Source organism: Pleurodeles waltl, chromosome 12 (assembly GCF_031143425.1).
Source record: "Pleurodeles waltl isolate 20211129_DDA chromosome 12, aPleWal1.hap1.20221129, whole genome shotgun sequence".
Lineage (NCBI taxonomy): Eukaryota > Metazoa > Chordata > Amphibia > Caudata > Salamandridae > Pleurodeles > Pleurodeles waltl.
In genome coordinates, this window is record NC_090451.1 from 93,595,491 (window position 1) to 93,618,508 (window position 23,018).

Below are 23,018 nucleotides of genomic sequence, written 5' to 3' on the forward strand. Positions count from 1 at the left end.
ACACAAAAAATTACAAAAAAACACTTGCACTGATTTACAGAGACAATTACAAAAACAACAGATGACAATTGAAATGGCACACAGGAGACAAAAGCACAATTTTGACAGACAGAACTCTCTACACAGCCACACATTCTAGAAGAATCACAGACTGCAAAGTGAAAGTACACCCACTGTACCTTTTCTGTAAACAGGATATCCTATTACATCACTTCCTGTCTCAAATGCGGTGCGTTTTTATTATATTGCGTGAAATTTTATGACGCTTATGGGCTTTTCGTCAATAATTTTTGACGCATATGCTTAAAAATTTCCCCGCATTCAAGGATCAATATATTTTTCATGGATAACCAGTTTCATGGGGTGCTGTGTTGGAATTGATGTATAATTCCTGTGAGCATCATTTTTTAATGCATATGCAGCATATTTTTACGCATATGCGTCTTTTTTTGACACTTTTGCGTCAAAATATCTGTCTTGAACTGTGTTTGTGTCATTTTTCTCATTCTTAACATACATGAAGGCTATACCTACACAAAGATAGGCTGTTAGGGCCTGCTGTGTGTGTTCTAGTGTTTGGGCACATGTGGCAGACCACACTACTGCGGACCAAAATACTCATGTTGTTGTGCCGGATTAGCACTCTTAACTGACGCAACAACAACCCAAACATTTGGATTTAAAATTGGTATACCCTAGTTTGAGCAGGTGGTGCACAACTTAAAAAATTCACTCATGGCCTGTGTGTTTATGTCTGTGAATTGGCTATTTCAATTGTTGTTGGGCCTCTGTGTGAACGTCACAAGACGAGTTTAGCATATTGTGCTTGTATGCATGTGTTGTAATTGTGGTTAACCATCAGATGCCATTCATTGAGGTATATCAGTCATGATATGTATTTGTCATATTTGTTGCGTCTTATGCTGTGTGAGCTTCCCTGACTTTGGGGACAAAACATCTCCCATGACAAACTATACACAGGATAGATAGAGGACGGTTGATAATGGCAAGGTTACAAATGTAAGCCATCTCATGTAATGGAATGTTGGCTACCACTTCATGGTCACATGTGTGTATACTACCCATGAGTCAGGCCTTTGAACATGCTAGGTAGGTACAGTGTTTGCTACACACAGTCCCAACTCCAATCCAAAAACGTTATAGTACACCACAGTTTGAGTCATGTAAATGACCTATGTTTCTCCTGTGGCTGTGGAGGACCAGCAGACCATGCTGCATGTTTTCACATTTTTCCAGTGGTTCAGTGCACAAAGGTGTCCAGTTCAAGTGTGTGGCCATGTGTACTGTGTGTCAGAATTGGCCTCCATGTTGTCACAGTTACGTGCAGGTCTAGTCATGAGCCAGTCCCTGAATTAACTGAGTATTCTTCAAAGCAGATTTGAACTAAAGCCAAAGAACAACTAACGACACACATGGGGATAGTTCAGCTATGGCACTGCAGACCTTTAATAAGGCTGATGACAGGGCAACCTTGGTGTGCTTAAAAACATTATGGATCAGTAATAGGAAACAGGCAGCTTTCATCTCAACATTTGTACACAGGGTGGCCTCTAAAATCCCCACTGCAACAGGGAACATCGGTGCCTCTGTGCTGATTAATCTCACAGCTAGTCACCACGCAAGCACCATCAAAAGGTGGTGGCAGAAGTGAATCTGTGTGTGGACCGTCAGGGCACAATATGTTTTGTACTTACACACACATTGTCAACCCTTGTTTGTTGTGCTAGAGACACCGTACCGAATCCATACATACAGCCATATCACACTGTCACTGTTTGGCACTAATGAATACACGCAAAACCAGACAAGGGATAGGGGATGGATTAGGCAATTTGAATACATGTCCCAAAACAGAATACAATAAGGAAACTGATTAAACTATACTATCGATTTGAGGATTCATCATAGACCTACCAGACTCAATACCCCAGGAGGATAGAGAGGGCATGGAAAGCAACTATGAGACAAATGTAGCCACAGGGAACCTCTATGGTTAATGCAAAGACAGGAACCAGTCAGGCTAACAGAATGCAGGCTCTGTCAGGAACTAACATGAACATGGCAAATACACAGTGAAAAGACTCTGACTGGGAAAAGCTGGAAAAACACTGTGGGAACTAAAAACTGTTTTTGCGTCGTGGTCTGCAACGTTACACAATCCCCCAATGGCTCTGTTACACAAGTGATTTGTACACCTATGCACAACAAGGAGATTCAGAAAAGGGCAGCTTCTAAGCAGTTCCAGGCAGCAGCAATGGCAGGGCAGGTTCAAATGGCTGGTCTGCATGGAAGTGCTCACAGGTGTGTGCAGCTTCAGTCTCTCACAAGTCCTGGAGGTGAGAATCAAGTTCAAAGGTCCAGTTGGACCTTTCACATGGGAAGCAATGGACAGCTGATTACAGGTCCTACCAACTACCAGGCAGTGCATTATTGGACCTGAAGTCCATGCAGACTGATGAACTATGGCATGCCATACTGAAGAGGGAAGCACACAGGAGTCAGAATGGGAGTCTGGGTGTGTGTAGATGAAGATTCTCAGGGTACAGATAGTCCATTTACCGGCCCCCCTAGAGAAGGGTGGGCAGAGACTTAAAACATGGCAGTGGCAGAACTTATTACCTGGGATGGACTGCATAGGGCATGTCTTGTGAGCAATGCTTGTCATACCTGGGGCACTCGTGCTATCCATTTTCAACTTAGATGGACTCCTTGTCACACATGCTCGTTGCAAAGATAGCTGATTTCACACTTACTGCTGTCAAGGGTCTGGTCAAACATTCCTGTTACCAATGCAATAGCACATCCACTGCCTCATGTATGAAACACTTTTTTTACCTTATGATTCATGCTGTCTTAGTTGTGTGTCATGTGCTGCAATGGACTATATTGGCAATATGGATGTGTGTCATAGCTGTGGGCCTCTGATATTGCCCTTCACATGTGAAATAGACAGGCTATATGTCATTTTCACTGTGTGTGATGTTGGCTGTACATTCATACCCATCAAATGTGATGTGGCTTTTTCAGTATTCTAATCTGTATTTCTGGAATGCTCCATGAGGCTAAACTCTGATTATGATTCCTAGGGATCATGTGATGCATAATAATTACCCAGAGCATGATTGAGTGATGAAGGTAGGTGTTTAATGACATATGATAACAAAGTGGTGATGGTGACCATAGTTAGAAGAAGTTTTGTACAATGTGTTGTCTGCGACGCAATCCTGCTGCAGTATTTGGATGGTCCCCTTCATTTTCACGAACAGCATCCTCCTCTTCCTCCTCTCCAGGCATTTGTGGGTCTGGTTCATAGAGGGGAATGTTCCTCCTTACTCAAATGTTGTGCAGGATGACACAGGTCAAAATGATCTTGCAGACCATTTCAAGTGAATATAGGAGGCAGCCTCCGGTGATGTAGAGACACCGGAATCTGGACTTCAGGATGCCAAAAGTCCTCTCTATTTTGGTGGGTGTCCTCCGATGTGCCTTATTATAGGCACGCTCTGATGCTGTGCTTAGGTTGGCAAATGGGGTCATGATCCATGGCTGGATCCCATAACCCTGATCAGCTGAAAGAGAAAATTAGTGTAAATATTTGGGTGTTGGTTGCACCTTGATTATCACTTTGCATGGCAGTTGTTATCTTGTGTCGTCCGTGACTCTTCTGTGTTTGTGTTATTGTGTGGGATCCTAGGCTTCTAGGATGTTCGTTCTGCATTGGGTTGTTTAATTATCAAAACTGGTGTTTGGGTGATTGACCTGATATCAGCGGTATATTTGTAAACTTGCAGCTCATTGTGTATCTCCCATGCATTAAGTCATGTGCAAGAAGTGTCCATGTGCGTTCACTGGAGGTGACATGATATTTTCACACACACAATCGATTCCACTGTGGTGGTAACACGGTAGCACTATACGGCCTGAACATCCCATCCAATTCAACATATGTAATAGCATGTGATAAACAACAATGAGGTCCTTTGATTTGGCTAGGTGACAATGTACAACACATCTCCATGAGTTGACAGAGCTGAAGTGTTCACAATTGACAATGCACAAATATCCCATGCGTGACAAGTTCTAGGCAAACCTATTTTTGTGCCCTCACCGAGTTGGCTCATATGCAAACGTGTACCTACACTACTGAACCTGCTCCAGGTGAGCTGGCTAACTTGGTTGTGGGGGGTGAACGTTTAAGTGTCAGAAGGTCCATGTGCCTGTACATCTGTTATGTATATGTGTAATTGTCTCAACCCATACGTGTAGCAGTGTGCACTTTGCAATATTGTCACATCAATATGTGTTCTTAGCACAGTACACTTCCTTATTGGTAGCTGGCAATGTCACACCAGGAGTGATGTGAGATGTTGGTACTGCCTCAAAGATTCCATGCCACCTTCATTAGAGTCAGCATCATCATGCTATGTGTCTCATTGTGTTTGACCTGCAGCAAAACACATTACACACCCCTTACACAGTACGTATTGGTTGGAAGGGTGTGTGATTGAGTGTTATTGATGTGATATTGAAAGGTTCATCTTCCAAGTTGTTCTGCCAGTTAAGGTCATGTCATTGTCACTGTGAGGTTTTAAATTGGTCCTTTGTGGCTCTGGAGTGGCATCTGTTGTTATTGGCATCTGTCATTTGTCCATGGGTGTGTATCCCATTGGGTCAGGATATCACACATGACTACCAGTGTCACAACCTCAGTGTCTTCCTGGCCACGTGTCAATGTAGTGGTGTATGTGTTGTGTGTTCTACAGGGTTGCTGTGCAGTCTGTATATAACTAGGTTCCTGTACTTACCAACAAGTAGGCCATTTCCAGATTGTCCATCATGGAAGTGTTGATTGATGGTGCTGTGGCGGAAGATGAATGAATCATGTACACTCCCAGAATACTTTGTTGGAGATCAATCCCCGGTGATCCACAATGGCCTGCACATTGATGGAGTGTGTGTGCTTCCTGTTGCAGTCTAGATGCTCGGTTGCAGCAGGTGGCACAATCTGTACATGTGTGCAGTCAATGGCACCAATCACGTGTGGGAAGCCATTGATTTGATAGAAGCCCTGTTTGGTCTCCTGCTGCTTCTGCTGTGTGTTGGGGAAGCTGATGTGGCAGGGTGTGAGGGAGATGATGGCATCCAGTACCTTGGTAAGGAAGGCGGAGAATGAGGGCGGTGAGAACCCGGCAACCATGGCACCAGTGGTTTGAAAAGAGCCACTTGCCAACATGTGCAAGGCGCAGGACAGCTAGCAGCTTGGTCTCTGGTGGAATGATGTGGGGTGTCTGCAAGCTGGGTGCCAACTGTGGCTCAATGTGGCGCAGCAGCTGCTGTATGGCTTGCCAGTTTAGTCTGTACCTCTGGATGATGTCATGTTCCCTGAGGCCCTGAAGGGTTGTCCTGGTCCGGAATATCCTCTCCTGCCTTCGGCGTTGCCTTTGGGGTCCCTGTTGGTGTGGTGGAAGCTGCTGCTGTTACGCTTGTGCTCAGCGTCTTCGTGCATGCTGGATGAATAGCACCTCCATGTCTTCCTTTTGGAGCTCTGATGTTGTTTCTGTGGGTTTTCCTTAAGTACTGGTGTGTTTGCCTCATTTTAACGCCTGCCCTGACCCAGGCGTTAATTTTTGACGCAAATCGGGATCTGCACCATTTTCCGCCTCCGCCTCCCAGCCGTGAAGTATTTTTGCGCGGTTGGATAAATATGGCGCACGGGTGTTTAAGTCATTTTTGGGACGGGAACGCCTACCCTTGCATATCATTAACGCAAGGCAGTTTCACACATCCAGAAAATGACGCACACTGAGATAGTTTGACGTTAGCGGGGTCTAGCATCAAAGTCTAAATATGGTGTTAGATTTGAGTCTAATTTGCGTAAATAAAACATGACACAAATCCGGCACAAACAGAATATAAATATGCCCCTATGTTCTTAACCTTTTTAACTTTCAAAATTAATGCAACTTTGTTTTTTATAAAAATAATTGTTCATTTAAATTAATTCTATACATAATTATAAATCATTTTTACATACTTAGTAATGAATATATATGTTATACTTTGGATGGGTTTTTTAATCTTATGAAAATCGGTTAATTTAATGTAATATAGTAAAATAATTAAATATGTAATTAAAAATCCAGTTGCTAATGAAGCATTTTTTGTTCAACATTTAAAATACATATTTTACATTTATTTACAATAATATTTAACATTAAAATATTGTTCCTTTTTAAGTTTAATAAGAAATAGTAACTTTTCACTCATGATTATTTAATAGCCAAAAGTAATAGACTAAAGGCAGATTTACTTGAACAAAATCCCCATATATCAATTTATGTTTGTAAATAGGGCCGAAAGAGTGGTCATAAAATTCAAACAACCTAAAATGGTATCAGAGCAACCATTGTAACTCAGACCATGGGCAGCTATGATGTAGCAGTATGTTTGATTAACTCTATACATAGCTAGGGGACAACAATAACATTTTTTTTTAAACACGACTGGCCAAATGACTGCCAAAGTCTTAGGCCTTGAGTTAAGAAAAGTGGCGCTGCACCCCTTAGTGCACCCCTAGTGCACCCCTAGTGCCACCATGTATGCACATCTAATATACGGCGCACCATGGCAGTGGTTAGGGAACTAGCATCAACATTTTTTACGCCAGTTTGGAGCTTTTCAAGACTAGCATCACACATTTTTACGCTAATCCTACAAAAGCCTACTGAGGTCCATTGAAACCAATGGGAGCCTCATTTTGTCGCCTGCTCTAAGCAGGCGTTAAAAGTGGTGAAAAAAATCAAGCAATGAAATCTCTTAGATTTCTTTGCGCCATTTTTTTGGTCTTCCTAATGGGGGAATGCCCTCATTGCATACATCATGCCTGGCTCAGGCATAATGTAACACAAAGGGTTACAAAGTAGCGCAATTCATGTATTGCACAACTTTGCAAATTTGGCGTGGCGATTTTGGCCTCGCTGGGCCACATTAGCGTAAAAAAAAAAATTAGGCTAGGCGTTAGGTGCTCTTAAATCTGCCCCTAAGACTTTTGCAAATGCTTTAATGTTTGTTGTTTTCAACGGGATGCCAAAGTGCAAAGGGCATGCTCATCCATGGATGATGTAATAATAGGGTTGCCACCTAGCCAGTACTTTACCAATATTGGGGTATTTTTAAGTCAAGATAAGTAAAAAAACAAATAGTAGGAAAAGCAATGAAACCAGTTTCATTTCTTCCAAATTTAGGAATATAAGAATAGGTAACTGTGAAAGTATTTGCAAAATATTTTAAGAATTCCTAAATAGCTATTAAAACAGAGGCACAATTTGCATGTTAAAATGCAATACATACTATTATACAATAATTTGTATTACAATAGTAAATATAACCCTATCCATAACGTGAACACATGAACCAAAAGGGCAGTATTTTTTCTGAAGATGGCGGCATTCCTGTGTTCTTCATGAGCCATAGGCTTTACGTTTCACCACACGGATGAGGCCCAGCAAGATGAATCCTGTCTGGGTGTGTCTTGAATTCTCATTCTGAAAGTACAGCACCTGTGAGTTTTTCAGTGAACTGGTTCTCTTGGTGCAAGAATGATCTGCAAGGTTGCTCCATGTCTTTTGTGGTGCAGTGCACCAAATAAAACAAAACAACTACTGTATTGACTCAAATGTTGCCACCGACAATTGCCAGTGGCTGAGACATTTCCAAGCTTTCCATTCATCGCCTGTAGTGGAAGCCTGTAGTGCACCTGCAGTGTAATCACAACCAGGCATAAAATTAGAACATCCTTTAAAATTCTCAGCACCAGCCATAGTTTTGAAATTCTTTAAAGCATCTATTATGTGGCTTTATGCTTAATTGCACTCAATGGTGCAGTAGGAGAAGAGAAAAAAATCACAAGGTTAAAACAAAATACAATTGAAGACAAGCTTGCACAAAATGGTACTGGTAAAGTGATGGATAAAAAATCAGTTGCATTATTTCATAAAAATTACAAGGACTTTGAAAGTGACAAACCTGGCAGTCACAACATAGGAATTGAGAAACTTACATCACATAATTGTTGACTTCTTTAGACACTCTTTAGTGAAAACTCAATGGGTCCCCATATTACTTCGGTAAGACCCACAATTCAGTGTTATTAAATCACAACAGCTAAAAAGTATTGCCTGCAGTTGCTACTCAAAATTACATACTGTCGCGTAGGCGCTCATTATTCTAATGAGACTACTGGATTTTGAGCAGCAAGATCGTCCACGGTGTGGGAGACTGAGTCTGACCCACTGTGGGTGACTCCTTTTACTCTAAATCCGGGTTTTGCTCCGGCTAACTAGCAGTGCCTCATCTTTACCCGAAGATAGGGATGATTGGGCAGCCGAGCGCATGACATATTAGGCTTCTCAGGGAAGTCGTGGTCACTCAGGTCGTATCCAGTTCTGTCATTCACAATTCAGTCTCATATATAAATCACAATAGGAAGCAGTATGAGTTTTAATGACTAGTTTAATAAAAACAACTGCATTTTAGATAGCAAAGAGTGAGCTGCAATAACTAGTACAACACAATATGACAATATTGAAATGGTGACGAGGAGAGTGAAACACAAGAATAATGCTATCATATTGTCACTAGGATTTATGGACTATTTACTATTTAAGTCATAAAGCACCGCATGTTAAGCTCTAATTCTGCCTTTCAGGTTCCCCCAGGACATCAACCCTCATACCTGAGCAAAGGCCTGTAGTCTGCATTAGCATCTGCAGCGAAGCATTCAGCAATCAGCATACAGTTGTGGTTCCCTGGCTGGAATCTCCCTCTTAACGTGTAATGGGACTAAGAAGTGTTTTTATAATAACACAGCTGATGTTCTAAGAAAATGTCCCTACGTAAGGATGTGTATTTTCTACGAATGTTGGAGACTAAACTTCTACCACGTTCACCGGCAATGTACCAAACTGTAGCCTTGGCTGGAGCACAAAGTGATCAAGAATGTCTTGTTTGAGAACACAGTGCTGGGCTAAGCAAAAACAGTTAGATCAATGAAAATAAAACAAGACCGTAAAACTGGTTATTGTAAAAATAACAATGCGAAGCCGAATAAAATATATCTAGGTCAAAGTGCACAGCGGCCTAGTGTGTTAAACTAACGTGCATGGAGCTATAACTAAAATGGCTAGACAACAATACTTCCATTAGAAATAAATAATGAAGTATTGTAGGAAGGTCAACATGGATATGAATCTTCCTGGAAGGAAGAGTCAAGACACACATTCTCTATGTCTTGGGTGATGTAATGGCTTGTGAATGCCATAAGTTAATAGGTAGTGTGATTGATTTTCTCATATGTTATGCCATGTATGGTGCCATTAGCATTCCTTCCTATAATGACATTCTTACGTAATGCATGTATTTCCATTTATGAGAATTGTGGACATTTAAGATGAAATCCTTGATGCACAGTATGATTTATGAGATGGGGTTCTTAGTTTTCTCACAGACTTTGGGCCTTATTATGATTTTGGCAGAAGAAAAAGCCCTGCTTGCAGCGCTGACCTGGTGGATTAGGACTGCACCTACTGGCAGACCGACTAATCCTGGCGGTACTGGCAGTCCGACTACGGCGCAACCGCCGCTGTTATAATATGGCACTCGGACCACCGCATTGGCGGCGGTCCGACCGCCACCGCAAATCTGACGGTCATGAGACCACCAGGTTCCTAATGAGGCCCTATGCTGACTTTGGTGCCTCATACTTTGCTTACACCCCTTAGGTATTGGCCATTATAAATTGTTTTCCTCATTTATGATGTCATTTCTTGTGTGATCCCCGATTTAATTGATGGTGTCATAGATCTGCTTAACTACTATGTCATGAATGAGGTCAGTAACATTGTTTCTAATTCTGTGTATGTTCTTGTATCTGCAGGTACTTCCCATTCGGCATTGTATTCCTCATTGCTGGAAAGATTCTGGACATGGAGGATCCGGAAATGATTGGGAGAAAACTGGGCCTATACGCCATGACAGTGATGACGGGGCTGTTTATCCACGGCGTCATTCTCCTGCCCCTACTTTATCTCATATTTACCAAGAAGAATCCTTTTTCATTCATCAAGGGAATACTACAAGCACTCTTGATTGCCTTGGCGACATCTTCGAGGTAAGAGGTGATTGAGAAATATACGGATTATATATACAAACAGGGCACTTTCTTTAGGTAGTTAAAAGTCCTTAGTAAAAGGAAGTGGCTGCTAGATCACTCCTTTTTGGCAGGCCAACAAATGAGAAGTTCACTCTTGCAGAGTTTGAGATGATCTGTGGTCTGCTAGATCACTCCATTTGGGCAGGACATCAGTGTGAAATTTCACCCTTTTGAGAGTTTGAGGTGAACCGTTGGTTGCTAGATCACTAGATACTACAGTAAGGAGTTCACTCTTTGGAAAGTTTATGGCTATCTGTTGGTCACAACAATGCCAAACTTCTTTTATATCAATCATCAGTCCTAACCAACTTTCTGCACATTTCTAAGGGTGTAATCCTCTATTGTATGTGTATAGTTCATAGACTGATCCACTTATGAGGACTAGATTTGCTTGTATGTCAAAAAATATTTAAAGACATAAAAGCAGTGGCTAGTGTCGCGTGCAGCAAGCTGATGGGAAAGTGCAGGATGGCAGAGGGCAGATGAGGAGAAGGGGAGAGACAATGGCACAGAAAAAGTAACTTCTGACCACCAATATAATATGCCATCCTCAGCAATACAACTAACCACAGCAATAATAACATTAAAAAAAGGAGCAGTAGATTGGGCACTGGAATTTGAGATAAAGCAGGGATAAAAGCTGAGACCAGCAAGCAGAAGACAGCAGTGTGGAGGTAGTAGTATCACGAATGCCAGAATGGTGAATGCCTGGTTTCCTGGGGTACAGGAAGGGACCCGACCGGGAGGAGCAAGGTAAACTGTGCCAGCCAAGCTGCAGTGGGCATCTGGATAACATCTTGCTTGTTCAAGTACAACTGTGTGTTTTCAATGCAGAGAATCCATTTCAAAATGTCTCACTTCACAATTTGATAAATTCATCTACTGACATAGCTGAGAAGTAAAGAGCTTTAATTATTAACTATGCTTTTAACCTCCTGATACAGTTCCGCAACTCTACCAATCACTCTTAAATGCCTTTTGGAGAACAACAGAATCGACAGACGCGTGGCGAGGTTTGTTCTTCCCGTTGGAGCCACCATTAACATGGACGGCACCGCACTTTATGAAGCCGTAGCAGCCATCTTTATCGCACAGGTCAACGAATACGATCTTGACTTGGGACAAATTATCACTATCAGGCAAGTTCCTCATTTTTGGTTCTCTAGTAGTAAACTAGGATTCCACACGTTTTATTTTTAACTGGGACACCTTAACTTAGTTGTTTTTAAACTTTTTAATGCCTTGCCCTCCCCTCCATGGGAAAAAAAAAAAAAATCAGGCTCACCTCCAGATTTTCCACAATTATTCTATTAAATTAGAAATGCTTAAATAAGTATATACTTATTTAAACATTGCAGTTGAGGTCTGTCACTGTTTTGAAAATGCAATAAAATACATGATGCCAAATATACTATTTGGTCAGGCAGGTCTTACTACAGTGTAAAAGTGTCCACAGCATGATCATTAGAAGTGAGGGTGGGGGTTTTGAAGAGTATATGGAGTCTCTTCTCTTATGAGACGTACTCGCAGCTTGGATATAAATGACAAACATGTTAGTATTGGCCCTTTGTAGAGTGGCTTGCTCCTGCTCATTTTTTTCAGCTTAAAACAGAGCCCTGGTTGTTAGTATGCTACTTCTTTTGGACAGAGCCTGCCCCCGATCACTTCAGGCTCCCCTAAGGGAGTCCAACCCCACCATTTTGAAGACCCCTGCCTTAACTCATAATCTCTTTATAGTCTGCTGAAACCGCTGTTTTGCCTAGCGTTTAAGCACCAATATTTATCAAATGTGAATGGCTGCATCCTAACACCCTTTGCAGCAAGATGGAACACAGACTTTATGTGAAATAGGAGAACATAGCTTGAAACCCCAACTACCTGTGGTTCAGGAAACTTCTGAAGACAGAGATTTCAACAGTGTCCTTTAAAAGACACCCTGACGCGAAAGGGGTAATGGCCTAGGAATCCCAGACAGGAGCAATGTCCGGTTGGACTGTCAGTACCTCACACACATTCCTGAAGAGTACTACACACTAGTTTGATCACAAGGCTTTTAGTTGGACATGCAGGTTGCAAAAAAAATGCTTAAACATAAGAAAATACGTAAATGGAACATTTCCACAGTATTGTCAAGACACAAGGCAATTTCACAAACACAGTTATGAGTATGGAAGTAGTACTAAATGAGTACATTTAAATGCTTTTGTTTAGTAAAAGTGGATAGAGGGCAAAGTCCTTTCTATTTATACCAATTGTATATGAATACAGCTTAAACATTCTAATTTTATATGATGTTACACTGCAGGTGAGAGTATGCAAAACTATAGGAGTACTATTTTAGACTCCAATTTAAAATTAAACTACCAACCACATGCTGACTGTTACACTATGGCAGATTAAATTAAATACTTGAGTATAGAGGTGAATTTTGTGCTAATATCCATTTTTCGTTGTGGAGCATTAATGGAATATTTAAAACTGCTTATCAAACTGATCCCTCTATATAAATTTATTGACAAATTTAATAGCAAATATGAAGGAGTTTGTCCTCCAATTGTGAATTCTACAACTCTAATTCAGATAGACCTAATTCTGTGAAGCTGGAAACCTCAAAAGGGTATGCTTCTATAACAATCATTTATGAGAAAATAGGATTGTGTGTTACGGCTATTGGAGCACTGGGTAAACTAGGCGCACATGCAATGTATTTAATCATTTTTATGTGAATCATTTCAGGTTGAAAATGACAGAGCATTTGTTTTCACTTCCTTTTGCAGTATAACTGCAACAGCAGCGAGTATAGGTGCAGCTGGAATCCCCCAGTCTGGGCTAGTCACAATGGTCATCGTTCTTACATCTGTTGGCCTTCCTACTGATGACATCACTCTTATCGTTGCAGTAGATTGGGCTTTGTAAGTTACCAATTGGATTTCTGTTTTTTATCGTGACAGTAAACTCACCTGCAATTAAGATTTTCTAGTATCTTTTAGTCTGACAAACCCTTGTGCAATACACACTCACTAACCTTTAAAATGTCTATATATATATATATATATATATATATATATATATATATGAATTTCAAAAAAACGGTGCGTGGTGTTACAGCACCAAATGGCTGCACAATATCGAGATCGTGGAAAAGTAGATAATGAAAAAACAGTTCCAACTTAATTAATATGAAAAATCGTCGGCTCCATTTATTGAAAAAGAAATTCATAGGCAAATCTGAATACATTTAAAAAAATCACTCAAAAATATATATAATAAATAAAATAATGCCAGAAAACAACAAACACACGCTGTCCCGGCCAAATGTCGACACGTTTCGGCAAAAGCCTTCAACTGGACATTGGCAGAAATTTTTGCACACACCTATTTGAATCTTCTAGTCCTTCTTTGATTTCAACAACATAACTATGAAGTTAGAAAACCTGGCAGCCATATTGTAACGTAATAGTCTACAATCCAAACTACTGAATGTCATCCATATAGGTGAATCAAGATCATCCATACTAATGTTATATATCTACCATGGCATAGGATTATTATCATATTGTAAAAACTAATGATTTGCAACATTTAATCTTCTAATATATAGAAAAAATGTGTGTTCTCAAATAAATATTATAAATCACTTTTAGCACTTGTTTGAGGATAATTTATATATAAATATTCATTTAAAGAAACAAAGGTTACAGAGACGTTATAGTTAGGCTCACATTTTAAGCATACAAAACCATAGAAATTCACCTGTTATAGTTATACCTTGAGCCCCCACCATGCACAGTTTTTTGTGAAAAATGTTACTGCAAATATTACATTGATATTATCAATGATGTTATCAAAGATGTCATGAGTGCTGTAACAAGAACATACAGAAAGTTCTTTCAAGAAGAGCTTGTCATACAAACACACCTTTTGAGACATATCTCCCCGTTTGTGAAGATTCGTCAAACCGCGCCAAAGATATAGGCAAGCTAAAAAACACTTTTTCAATGGAATCTAGGTCCTAACTATAACTAGCTACTGGCGACTGCCAGTAGGTAATATATATATTAGTAATTCAGTAAAAAAAAACAAAGGTTACAAGGACGTTATAGTTAGGTTGATGTTTTATCCTCACAAAAACATAAAAATTCAGCAGTAATAGTTATACTTATGTTAGGAAGCTATAACTCGTGATCTAAAGTTATTTAACTGCACGAGTTATAGTTTCTTGAGGTAAGTATAACTATAATGATTACTGCTGAATTTCTATGGTTTTGTGTGGGTAAAACATCTACCTAAGTATAGCGTCCCTTTAACCTTTGTTTTTTCCAGCGAATTGCTATGGTTTATGTAATGTAAAGTAATATATAAATAACATATGTTAAAACAACCACTGCTGGGGTATAGTGTGTGAGTTTTTTTTTCTTTCCATTGGGTTTTGGATCTGTAGATCCATCGCAGATTTACACTGGGGTCATGCTTTGTGCCTCGGTGAATCCGTGGATCTTCTTAAAAACAATTGGCCACGTTTTTGCACATGAGGGGTTCCCCAGTGACCCCTCCATGTGTCGTATGGAGTCAGGATACCTCTATCCTGACCCTTTATGTGTTATTTTATGTATGTTTTCCTTCCTTGGGCCCAGCTAAGAAACAAAATGGTGACTGCAACTTTCCTTTCAGGTTGTGGCCAGCCAATCAGGGCCTTGCTTTTCGCCTGAATTCGCATACCTAGATATTCATATTTTTTTTCTTTAAGAACTCTTAAACTACTGAGCAGATTTACAACACGTTACCAAGAGGCCACTTCCTAGACCAAGATGTATCTTTCTGCAAAATGTGATGTAATTTTGTTCAGTGGTTCCAGCTGTAGTTGTCTAAAATCCACAAAATCCCCATGAACATTGCATGAGGAAAAATCGTTTTGGTACCCCCTTCTTCTCGGCCCTCACTTTATGAATCACCCTGATACTGTCCAGACAGCAGCTGAAGTAACTGGTACACTAGTTTTGAAATGTTTGTGACAATTAGTCAAACAATGCCAAAGTTATTAGCAAAACAATAAATGGTTCGTCTACGGAAAAAGTTGGTCCTCCAACAAAGATGTGACTCAAACAGATGGACTCACCAAGGAACAAAAATATATTTCCACTACAACATTTTGGCTTCCGTCTTCCTTAGGTAGTACAAGATGGTTTGCTCAGTCATTATTTTCAAACACAATTGCAATCATCATTAGATTCAGGTAGACTGAAGTAGTCCAAAATAGGATTTCTTTCTGAATTTTAAAATAGCCACTTTCAATGAATTTAAATACTGTGAATACCAATTCAAATATTTTACTAGCCATGGAATATCCTAAAAATGTGTCAGGTGTTGTGACCTTGTCCCCAGAGCTGAAGGCTGCATGCAACAGCGGTTGGCCACCCATAGGGTTTGGCTGCAGAGACTATCCATAGCCTAGATCTTTCAGAATCCTGCTCCGCACAGAAAAAGGCCATGTATCATTGGTCATTAGTCACCCAGCGAGATTTTGTTGTAGGCTAGGTCCTGAGACAGTCTCCAGTGTTTATAGCTGCATGCCAATGGCTGCTTGGTTGCTGTTAGAAGGCAAATCCACAAAACTCCTCCTTGAAACACTCACAGAAAAAGCTTAAAGGGAGAGTTGTGGTTGCATCTGCTCACAACAGATTAACATGGGGTTAAAAGCTGAAATTCCCATGGTTACAATTTGAAACCAAAAAACATTAAAATTGGTCAGATATGGTTGGCGAAACAATCCATAAATGATATCTTCACCATTAAATCATAACTCGTTCACTAAATGCTCTGTTCATAACCTCACAGTATTTATACGAATAAATGACAACTTAATACAAAACCATTACATAACATGCATACAAAAGAAGATGATGTGCTCATGTTGATGTCATCCGGGATGTCAATAGAAGATGATATGTAATGTCAGGAGCGATGTCATCAATATGGTTTGTGATGTCATCTGTCACATCATGTGTGATGTCATGAGTAGTTCACTTGGTGGATAAGTTACGGTTTTCATGTCAGGGGCTCAAGTTATGGTTTCTGGAGCTAATGTTAATTGTCTGTCTGGGTGCTGCCATGGCTGCTGTTACCCACCATGTTCTTCGTCACTCTGTAGTCCAGTCTCTTTTAGTGGTAGGTTGGTGTGAACATTTTTGCAAGGGCAGAATTTGGTTTCTTGTCCAGCTGTGGATTCGAATACCTACAGGGCAGTTAATAGTTTACATGAATAAGGTCTGTTGTTCCCCTCAAATACTGAGCACAAACCTGGTAGTGCCCACAATGCAGAAAGTGCCCATATGGTGGGGAGATGTAGAGTGTATGTAGTTATTTGCAGCACTAGGTACATGGTCACATCTATGTGCAAGTTATACAGGTCCAGCCTATGGCAACTGATTGCTGGAAGAGGGCCACATGGAGCAACAGAGCAAGGGAGTGGCTAAATGGGCACAAAGAATGTATGTCAGTTAAGCCACCAAAGTACATAGAGATGAGTACCAAGAGGGATAAGGCATTAACTTCACACCCAAACATCCATCACTGACTGATGACACTATTGACCCTGACCAACATTTGTTCATTGTATATTACATTCATAGTGATGTAGCGTCTTACACATGTGTACCATATCAATGTTAGAATTTTATCTTGATTTTGTAGATGAATAAAACCTCATTTGTGAAGTTTCACTTTACAAGCTATACATAGTACCCCATTATTAATTATATGGTATCCAGCTTATTTTGCGCACATTAGATGTATAAGTGATAAGTGGTAGGAAGATGGGCATACGTGGTGTGACAAAGGAATGAGTAAGGAGGGAATGACTGAGTATGCTTGCTACAGTCCATGTAGAACACTGTCCTTTCTGAAGGGTGTTTTGGGCGCCTCCATGACTGATATATTTACAGTTATGATGAAAATTGTAGGGTTGTTGACCTTGCTTTAATTAATGAAAGATTAGTTGTTCATTATGTGGCTTAAGTCATTTTAGTTATAAACTGCAGGACTTTGTGCTCTAAAACATCCTTATAATTCAGATATGTTTTTGTTGTTTTTTCTACTGCTAGAGATCGATTTCGCACAATGACCAATGTGCTTGGGGATGCATTGGCTGCAGGAATTGTGGCACATATATGTCGGCGAGAGTTTGCATCCGTACCAGAGAAAGTAAGTATTATAAATTCAAAGGGATTTACATTAAGTTTGACAATCGGTTCTTTCAATGCCACCTGAAGTCTTGATCGGGAAACCTGATGGGATACATTGTTTTCTTAAATTTTGAGAACGTCTGATAGAGAAGTAAAGGGACTTAGGAGTCTGGGTAGGAATATTTCTGATGAAGGTTTGTCAATACAATTAGGTACAATTGTGAGTGTGCAAACACTTTCAAGTCCATTCCACCTGGTCATGTCCACTTCCTAATCCTGAGAGTCGACTACTTTTTCTGATGTTAAGCGTTCTATACATACTACTGTTCTGACTATTCAAGACACAATATATCAACCTCTATTATAATGACTCTAGACACAATGCATCAATCACCATTGTGACAATGCAGTATGCAAACACCAGGTAAACATTTTAGTTTTAAAAGGAACTATTTCTACTTCAGAACATATATTTCTCATGACAATATTGCACAGGTATGTCTACTCATAATTTGTAAGCTATTTCTAAACCGAGTGGTGGATTATTTAAATTGTTACTTCTGGGATATACAGTAAAACTGTTCATTGCTCTGCAGAAAGTGCCTTTAATAATCAATCTCTTAGCAAGTTTTAAAAACATGAGTGAAAAAACTTCACAAGCAGTAACAGTACTGGTTCGTCAGCAACTGCTGCTTCATTTGTAGAAAGCCTGTTAATTAAGAGTATGAGATTCTTTTTTTGACTGTCAGTCATCACTGCATCTTTGTTGTAACTACTGGAATGTTTGCTGATATTATCAAGGTGTGTCGTATACCTGCCACCACCCGCTGTTTCTGCTTGTGTTGTGCAAACAGTTTCATAGCTGTGTGCCATTGCACTTTTGAAAAGCAGAAAGCAATTTATTCAATTGACATCTGCAAGTATATTTTACAAGACAAATTGGAAGGAAAGATTAAGAACCCAACATTTGATCTGCTGCCATTGTGATTTGTCTTTGCAGCAAACTTTGATAAATCCCACGGAGCCTTGCTCAAACGTGCAACGGAAGCCGATAACCAAAGAGCATGAAGTGATGGAGATAATAGAAGAGGCCCTGGCAGAGCGAACTGGGATCCATTACAATGTGTGCCAGGTCTAAGCAACCTATATCATCTCTACCATCGGTTTTGATGTTAAAGCAGAAAGGAACCAAAGACAATTTGTGAAATTAATATGCGGCCTCTATGTCGGAGGCTCATCAATTTCCTCCTTTCTGATGACATCATCTGTACATAAAACATATAAATCTATCAGGTTGGAAGACATTCTGGTTGGAGTTGTGCGATTCAGACATCAGTTGAATCCTATGCTTCAGGTGGCAGTCGTAAGGAAACACAATCTACTTTTAGATGAAGCACACAGCTGTTCAAGATTTGCAAACGTATATCAATTTTGTGAATACGTCTATGGCCCTCATTACATTTTGTCTCCTAACGAGAAAACCTTATAACAACAGAAGTACCTGTCAGTCTTACTGTTTCCATTTAATCTATAGATAAGCATGTGCATTGTTAATAAAGAACACCTCAATGAGAGGCTGTACCAGTGAAACACATAACCTACTCCAAATCTATTTAATTTAGAAAGGCATATCTTCATTAGCGGACACCTTTAACCTCATTTGTACTATCATCAAGAAAATGACAAATTGTGAATTCAAATGTTGGGTTTATTCTGAAAAGGAGAAGTAACAAAATATTGACTTTTACATGTCAACCTGCAACAACATTAGTTGCAAAATATTATCAAAGTATATAGATGCACTTTCAGAATCGAAAATCTACCTCTATGAGTATTTACCTTGAAGGTATTGTGCAATTCAATATCTTGCAGTTTATAATGTTCCAGGTTTATATTTTTGCACAATATTCTGACATGGAACTTTCTGAAAATGGTTGTAGATTTTTCTGCCTTAATTATTAGGATTAGCGTTACTAATGTTAAAGGAGCCATCCGATTTAGAAGGAACACAAAATATTCAGTTTATGATGTCCTTTATCGTTAACAATCACAATTAATAGGCACTGATGAGGTTTGCTTAGATTTTCAGATCGACTGACATCATTCACCGGATGTCCTCTTTAAAATTGGGGTTCAAGCTTGATTTTAAATCATGTGTTTTGCATGAATTGCATTTGTTCCCGGATTTTTGAACATGTACAATTTCCTCCTGTTTTCCTATGGGAAACTGTATATGCAAAACAGTGCATCAAAGGGAATACCTTGGATAAAACCAACCGCACAACTGTTTCTTTATGCTATTGCAGTACTACAAAGCAAGAAGTATGTGCCCTTCCACTAAGTCACAAAGCAGGCACATATCACCCATTTAAAAAGAAAATGCTAATTTGTAACTGTTAATGAGGTAGATTGAAACCGCAAAGGGTAACAGAGTGAACAAGCCCAAATTTAAAAAACACAAAAGAGCAAAGTAATAGGGAAGGAAGAACATGAAAATAAATTTGAACCATTACAATGGAAAAAATATTCAAGAAAGCAGGAGAGAATGGTGGTTTTTAGAAAGGAGACATTTAACTCTCAAGACTTCAGAGAAGTGTGTGTTTTATGGGGGATCAGTCTCAATGTGTACAGAGGACTATGGCACAGAAGACTGAACTATACCTCAATCTAGTGTTTGGCCACACACAGTGCCTCATGTCAAACAAAAGCAAAATATTTAAATCATTAAAGATTCTAGCCCGTAAAGTGTCAAAGGCAGCGATATTAAAAATCAGTTTGACTCCCTGTAACAAGAACACTGACCATGAGACAGAGAAGAAGAGAGACTGCATGGAATACTTAATGGGAAAGCATTATGTCCAGTCAAAAAATAATATGACGTAAATGAAAATTATTGTATTGTTCATGTCTTACACTGAATTCCACAATCTGGTGTTTCTATTGCAATATCTCTGGGTAATATTTCCATGCCAAATGCTATACACAGAAGTGGTCAAACAGATCTTGTGAACCTATTAAAAATATATGCCCTGTCTAAGAACATCTTAAGTCAAAGTCTTTTTATGGCAATAAAAGGTTAAAGCTTTGTATAATGGTGTTTTTATTATGTGCACTCACAGAAACAAATTCACAAAATGGTTTACTTTATCTCATGATGCCTCAAATGGTAAATATGTGAAATTGATAATACAAAATTATAAAATGAAAAAAATCTAACTGTACAGTGTGCTGTCCAGTACTGTCTCAATAATATGCACTCAATGATCACATCACATTCCTGAGCACACCACCCCCTGTTTTAGATGCGCCTGTTGAAAAACAAATATTCTGTTAAGTGCTCTGATGAAACTTGAGAGTGGACCTGCATTAATTCAAACACCTAATACGGTTAGTGTGCTGTTACACACAGATTCATGTACATGTTGTAGCACACTGGACATCATGTATGGATATATGTGTTATGTCCGTGGTGTGAACCTGGACAAAAGGCAGTGAGCACTCTGCAGTCTGAAGGACGACCATACATGCAGCAGAGGTAGCTAGTTGTAGACTGTTAATACATTGTGATGTAGGTTGGTCTTCAATTGTTTCCTAAATAGTAGAAATGATATGGCGCTCCTGATGGATATGGAAATGTTGTTTCAGATCCTTGATGCGCAAATGGCAAAGGCCTGCTTCCATTTTTTATCACCTTGTAATACTCTTGAAGCTGAATTGTTGTGTACCGATCTACAACAAGGAAATTATTAGTTACATATTTACTTTTGGTTTGTTTGAAACTAGAATAATGAGAAATCTTTGACTCATATTTTTAGGATCGATTAACTAGTTTATTTTTCTTAATTTTTATTTTATACTGTTTCTTGAGGTGGTAAAAATAATACTAATACTGATAATACTAGATTCAAAGTGCCAAAAGATAGCAATGACCCATAAATATACAATCAAAGAAATAAAAATGTAAGATTTGACTTTAGATTAACATAACTAATTCAGTGAATTAAGAAATCTAGATAATAGCTTTAAATACCTGCTCTACATTTCCTGAGATTTGCACATGGCTTTGCATAGGCTTTTTCCATGGCAGCAGGTAAGAATTAGGCCAGCATATTCTCCATCTTCATATAGCTGCTGTCCAGTCATAAGGACCTGAACATGTTTTTTCTGGAAACATTTATTCTAAATATATATGTTGCTACTTCCCAAGCTTGGTAAATCATTTTATTATTTAGTTGAGCTGCAATTTTGGCAGCAGAAGATCATTTTGTAAAGACCTAATTTGTTGGCGTTTAAAATGCAAAATGGTATGTAACAAAACAGTGATTCCCTAATAGAGATTCCTACAGAGTTGCATTTGCTATTAGGGAATCGCTATTAGGAAATGCGACTCCATTCGATCCTATGGGGCCTAAAGGCCCATAAATGCGAATAGTTTTACATTTCCTAATTTGTGATTTCCTATTAGGAAATCGCAAATGAGAAAATGCAAAACCAAGGGTGCCCAGGGACCTAAGTCTCCCTTTGATGCACCCCTAAAATAAATGGTACTTGTGTAAAGGTCACATGCCCTAGTGGCATGGGTGCACTACATGGCACTTTAAAAAATGCATTATTGATTTTTTTTTTTTAATTGCACAAAGTTACCATTGACTAGGAGTCATAGCATTTCGCATTTAGGAAATGCTTGGTACATGTGCTTAGGGAATCGCAAATAGGAAATTCTTATTTTCCCTATCTGGAGTCGCAATTTTAGGAAATTGCAAAAAAAAAAATGAGTTCCTAAAATCGAACTGCCCATGCCTTTCATACATTTGGAATGGTTATTTTGCAATTCGCACACAGTTGAATTTAGTGATTTGCACCGTTCGTGACTGCAAAATGATTTGATACATATGGCCCGAAGTTGTTAACTTTGAAGCTCTGCGGCCAACAATGGGGGATCAAAATAACCACTGCATTCGTTAATGATTTAGGGCCTGATTCTAACTTTGGAGGACGGTGTTAAACCGTCCCAAAAGTGGCGGATATACCACCTACCGTATTACGAGTCCATTATATCCTATGGAACTCGTAATACGGTAGGTGGTATATCCGCCACTTTTGGGACGGTTTAACACCGTCCTCCAAAGTTAGAATCAGGCCCTTAGTGACTAAAAAATAGTCTAGTCGCGAAGATGTCTGGAAATGTTTGGAAAAATAGGTAGAGTGTCAAACAAATGCATTTGAGTTCTCCAGGGATCCATAATTCCTATATATTCTTTGAGAATAGTCTAGCAAATATAAGTTTGTTTTGACAAATATTGAATTTTGATGATTCCAAATTTTTGGATTGAAGGAAATTCAGATCTTCACTCATGTGTCTGGAAATATAAACCAGTGTACCATCTTATATCATGTGATAATATCAAATAATCAAAAAGGTTGGTGATTAATTTCTAGAGCTAAAATGAGCTAACAAAAGGATTAATTGTGTGCTTCTTTAAATAATGAAGGAACACAATTACATGCAAATAGCACAGGTATAGCCCCATCTAGGGGAAAGCAAATGAATAAAAGGCTTTACCAATAGCAGGCCAAGAATGCTCTTTATATGCTTGTTTGTATGT

At 39.3% G+C, this 23,018-nt stretch overlaps 1 protein-coding gene across 1 annotated transcript in view; it reads left to right on the forward strand.

Annotated features, from left to right (window-relative positions):
• The window catches only part of LOC138268137 (excitatory amino acid transporter 5-like), a 125,790-nt gene extending 105,230 nt beyond the window's left edge, over positions 1-20,560 (forward strand). The window contains exons 7-11 of the mRNA XM_069217551.1: positions 9,956-10,189; positions 11,176-11,370; positions 13,009-13,143; positions 17,332-17,431; positions 18,413-20,560. Coding sequence (XP_069073652.1) covers positions 9,956-10,189; positions 11,176-11,370; positions 13,009-13,143; positions 17,332-17,431; positions 18,413-18,550 — 802 coding nt within the window. The 3' untranslated portion in view covers positions 18,551-20,560. The remainder of the gene's footprint in view (positions 1-9,955; positions 10,190-11,175; positions 11,371-13,008; positions 13,144-17,331; positions 17,432-18,412) is intronic.
• The last annotated feature ends 2,458 nt before the right edge of the window (positions 20,561-23,018 follow it).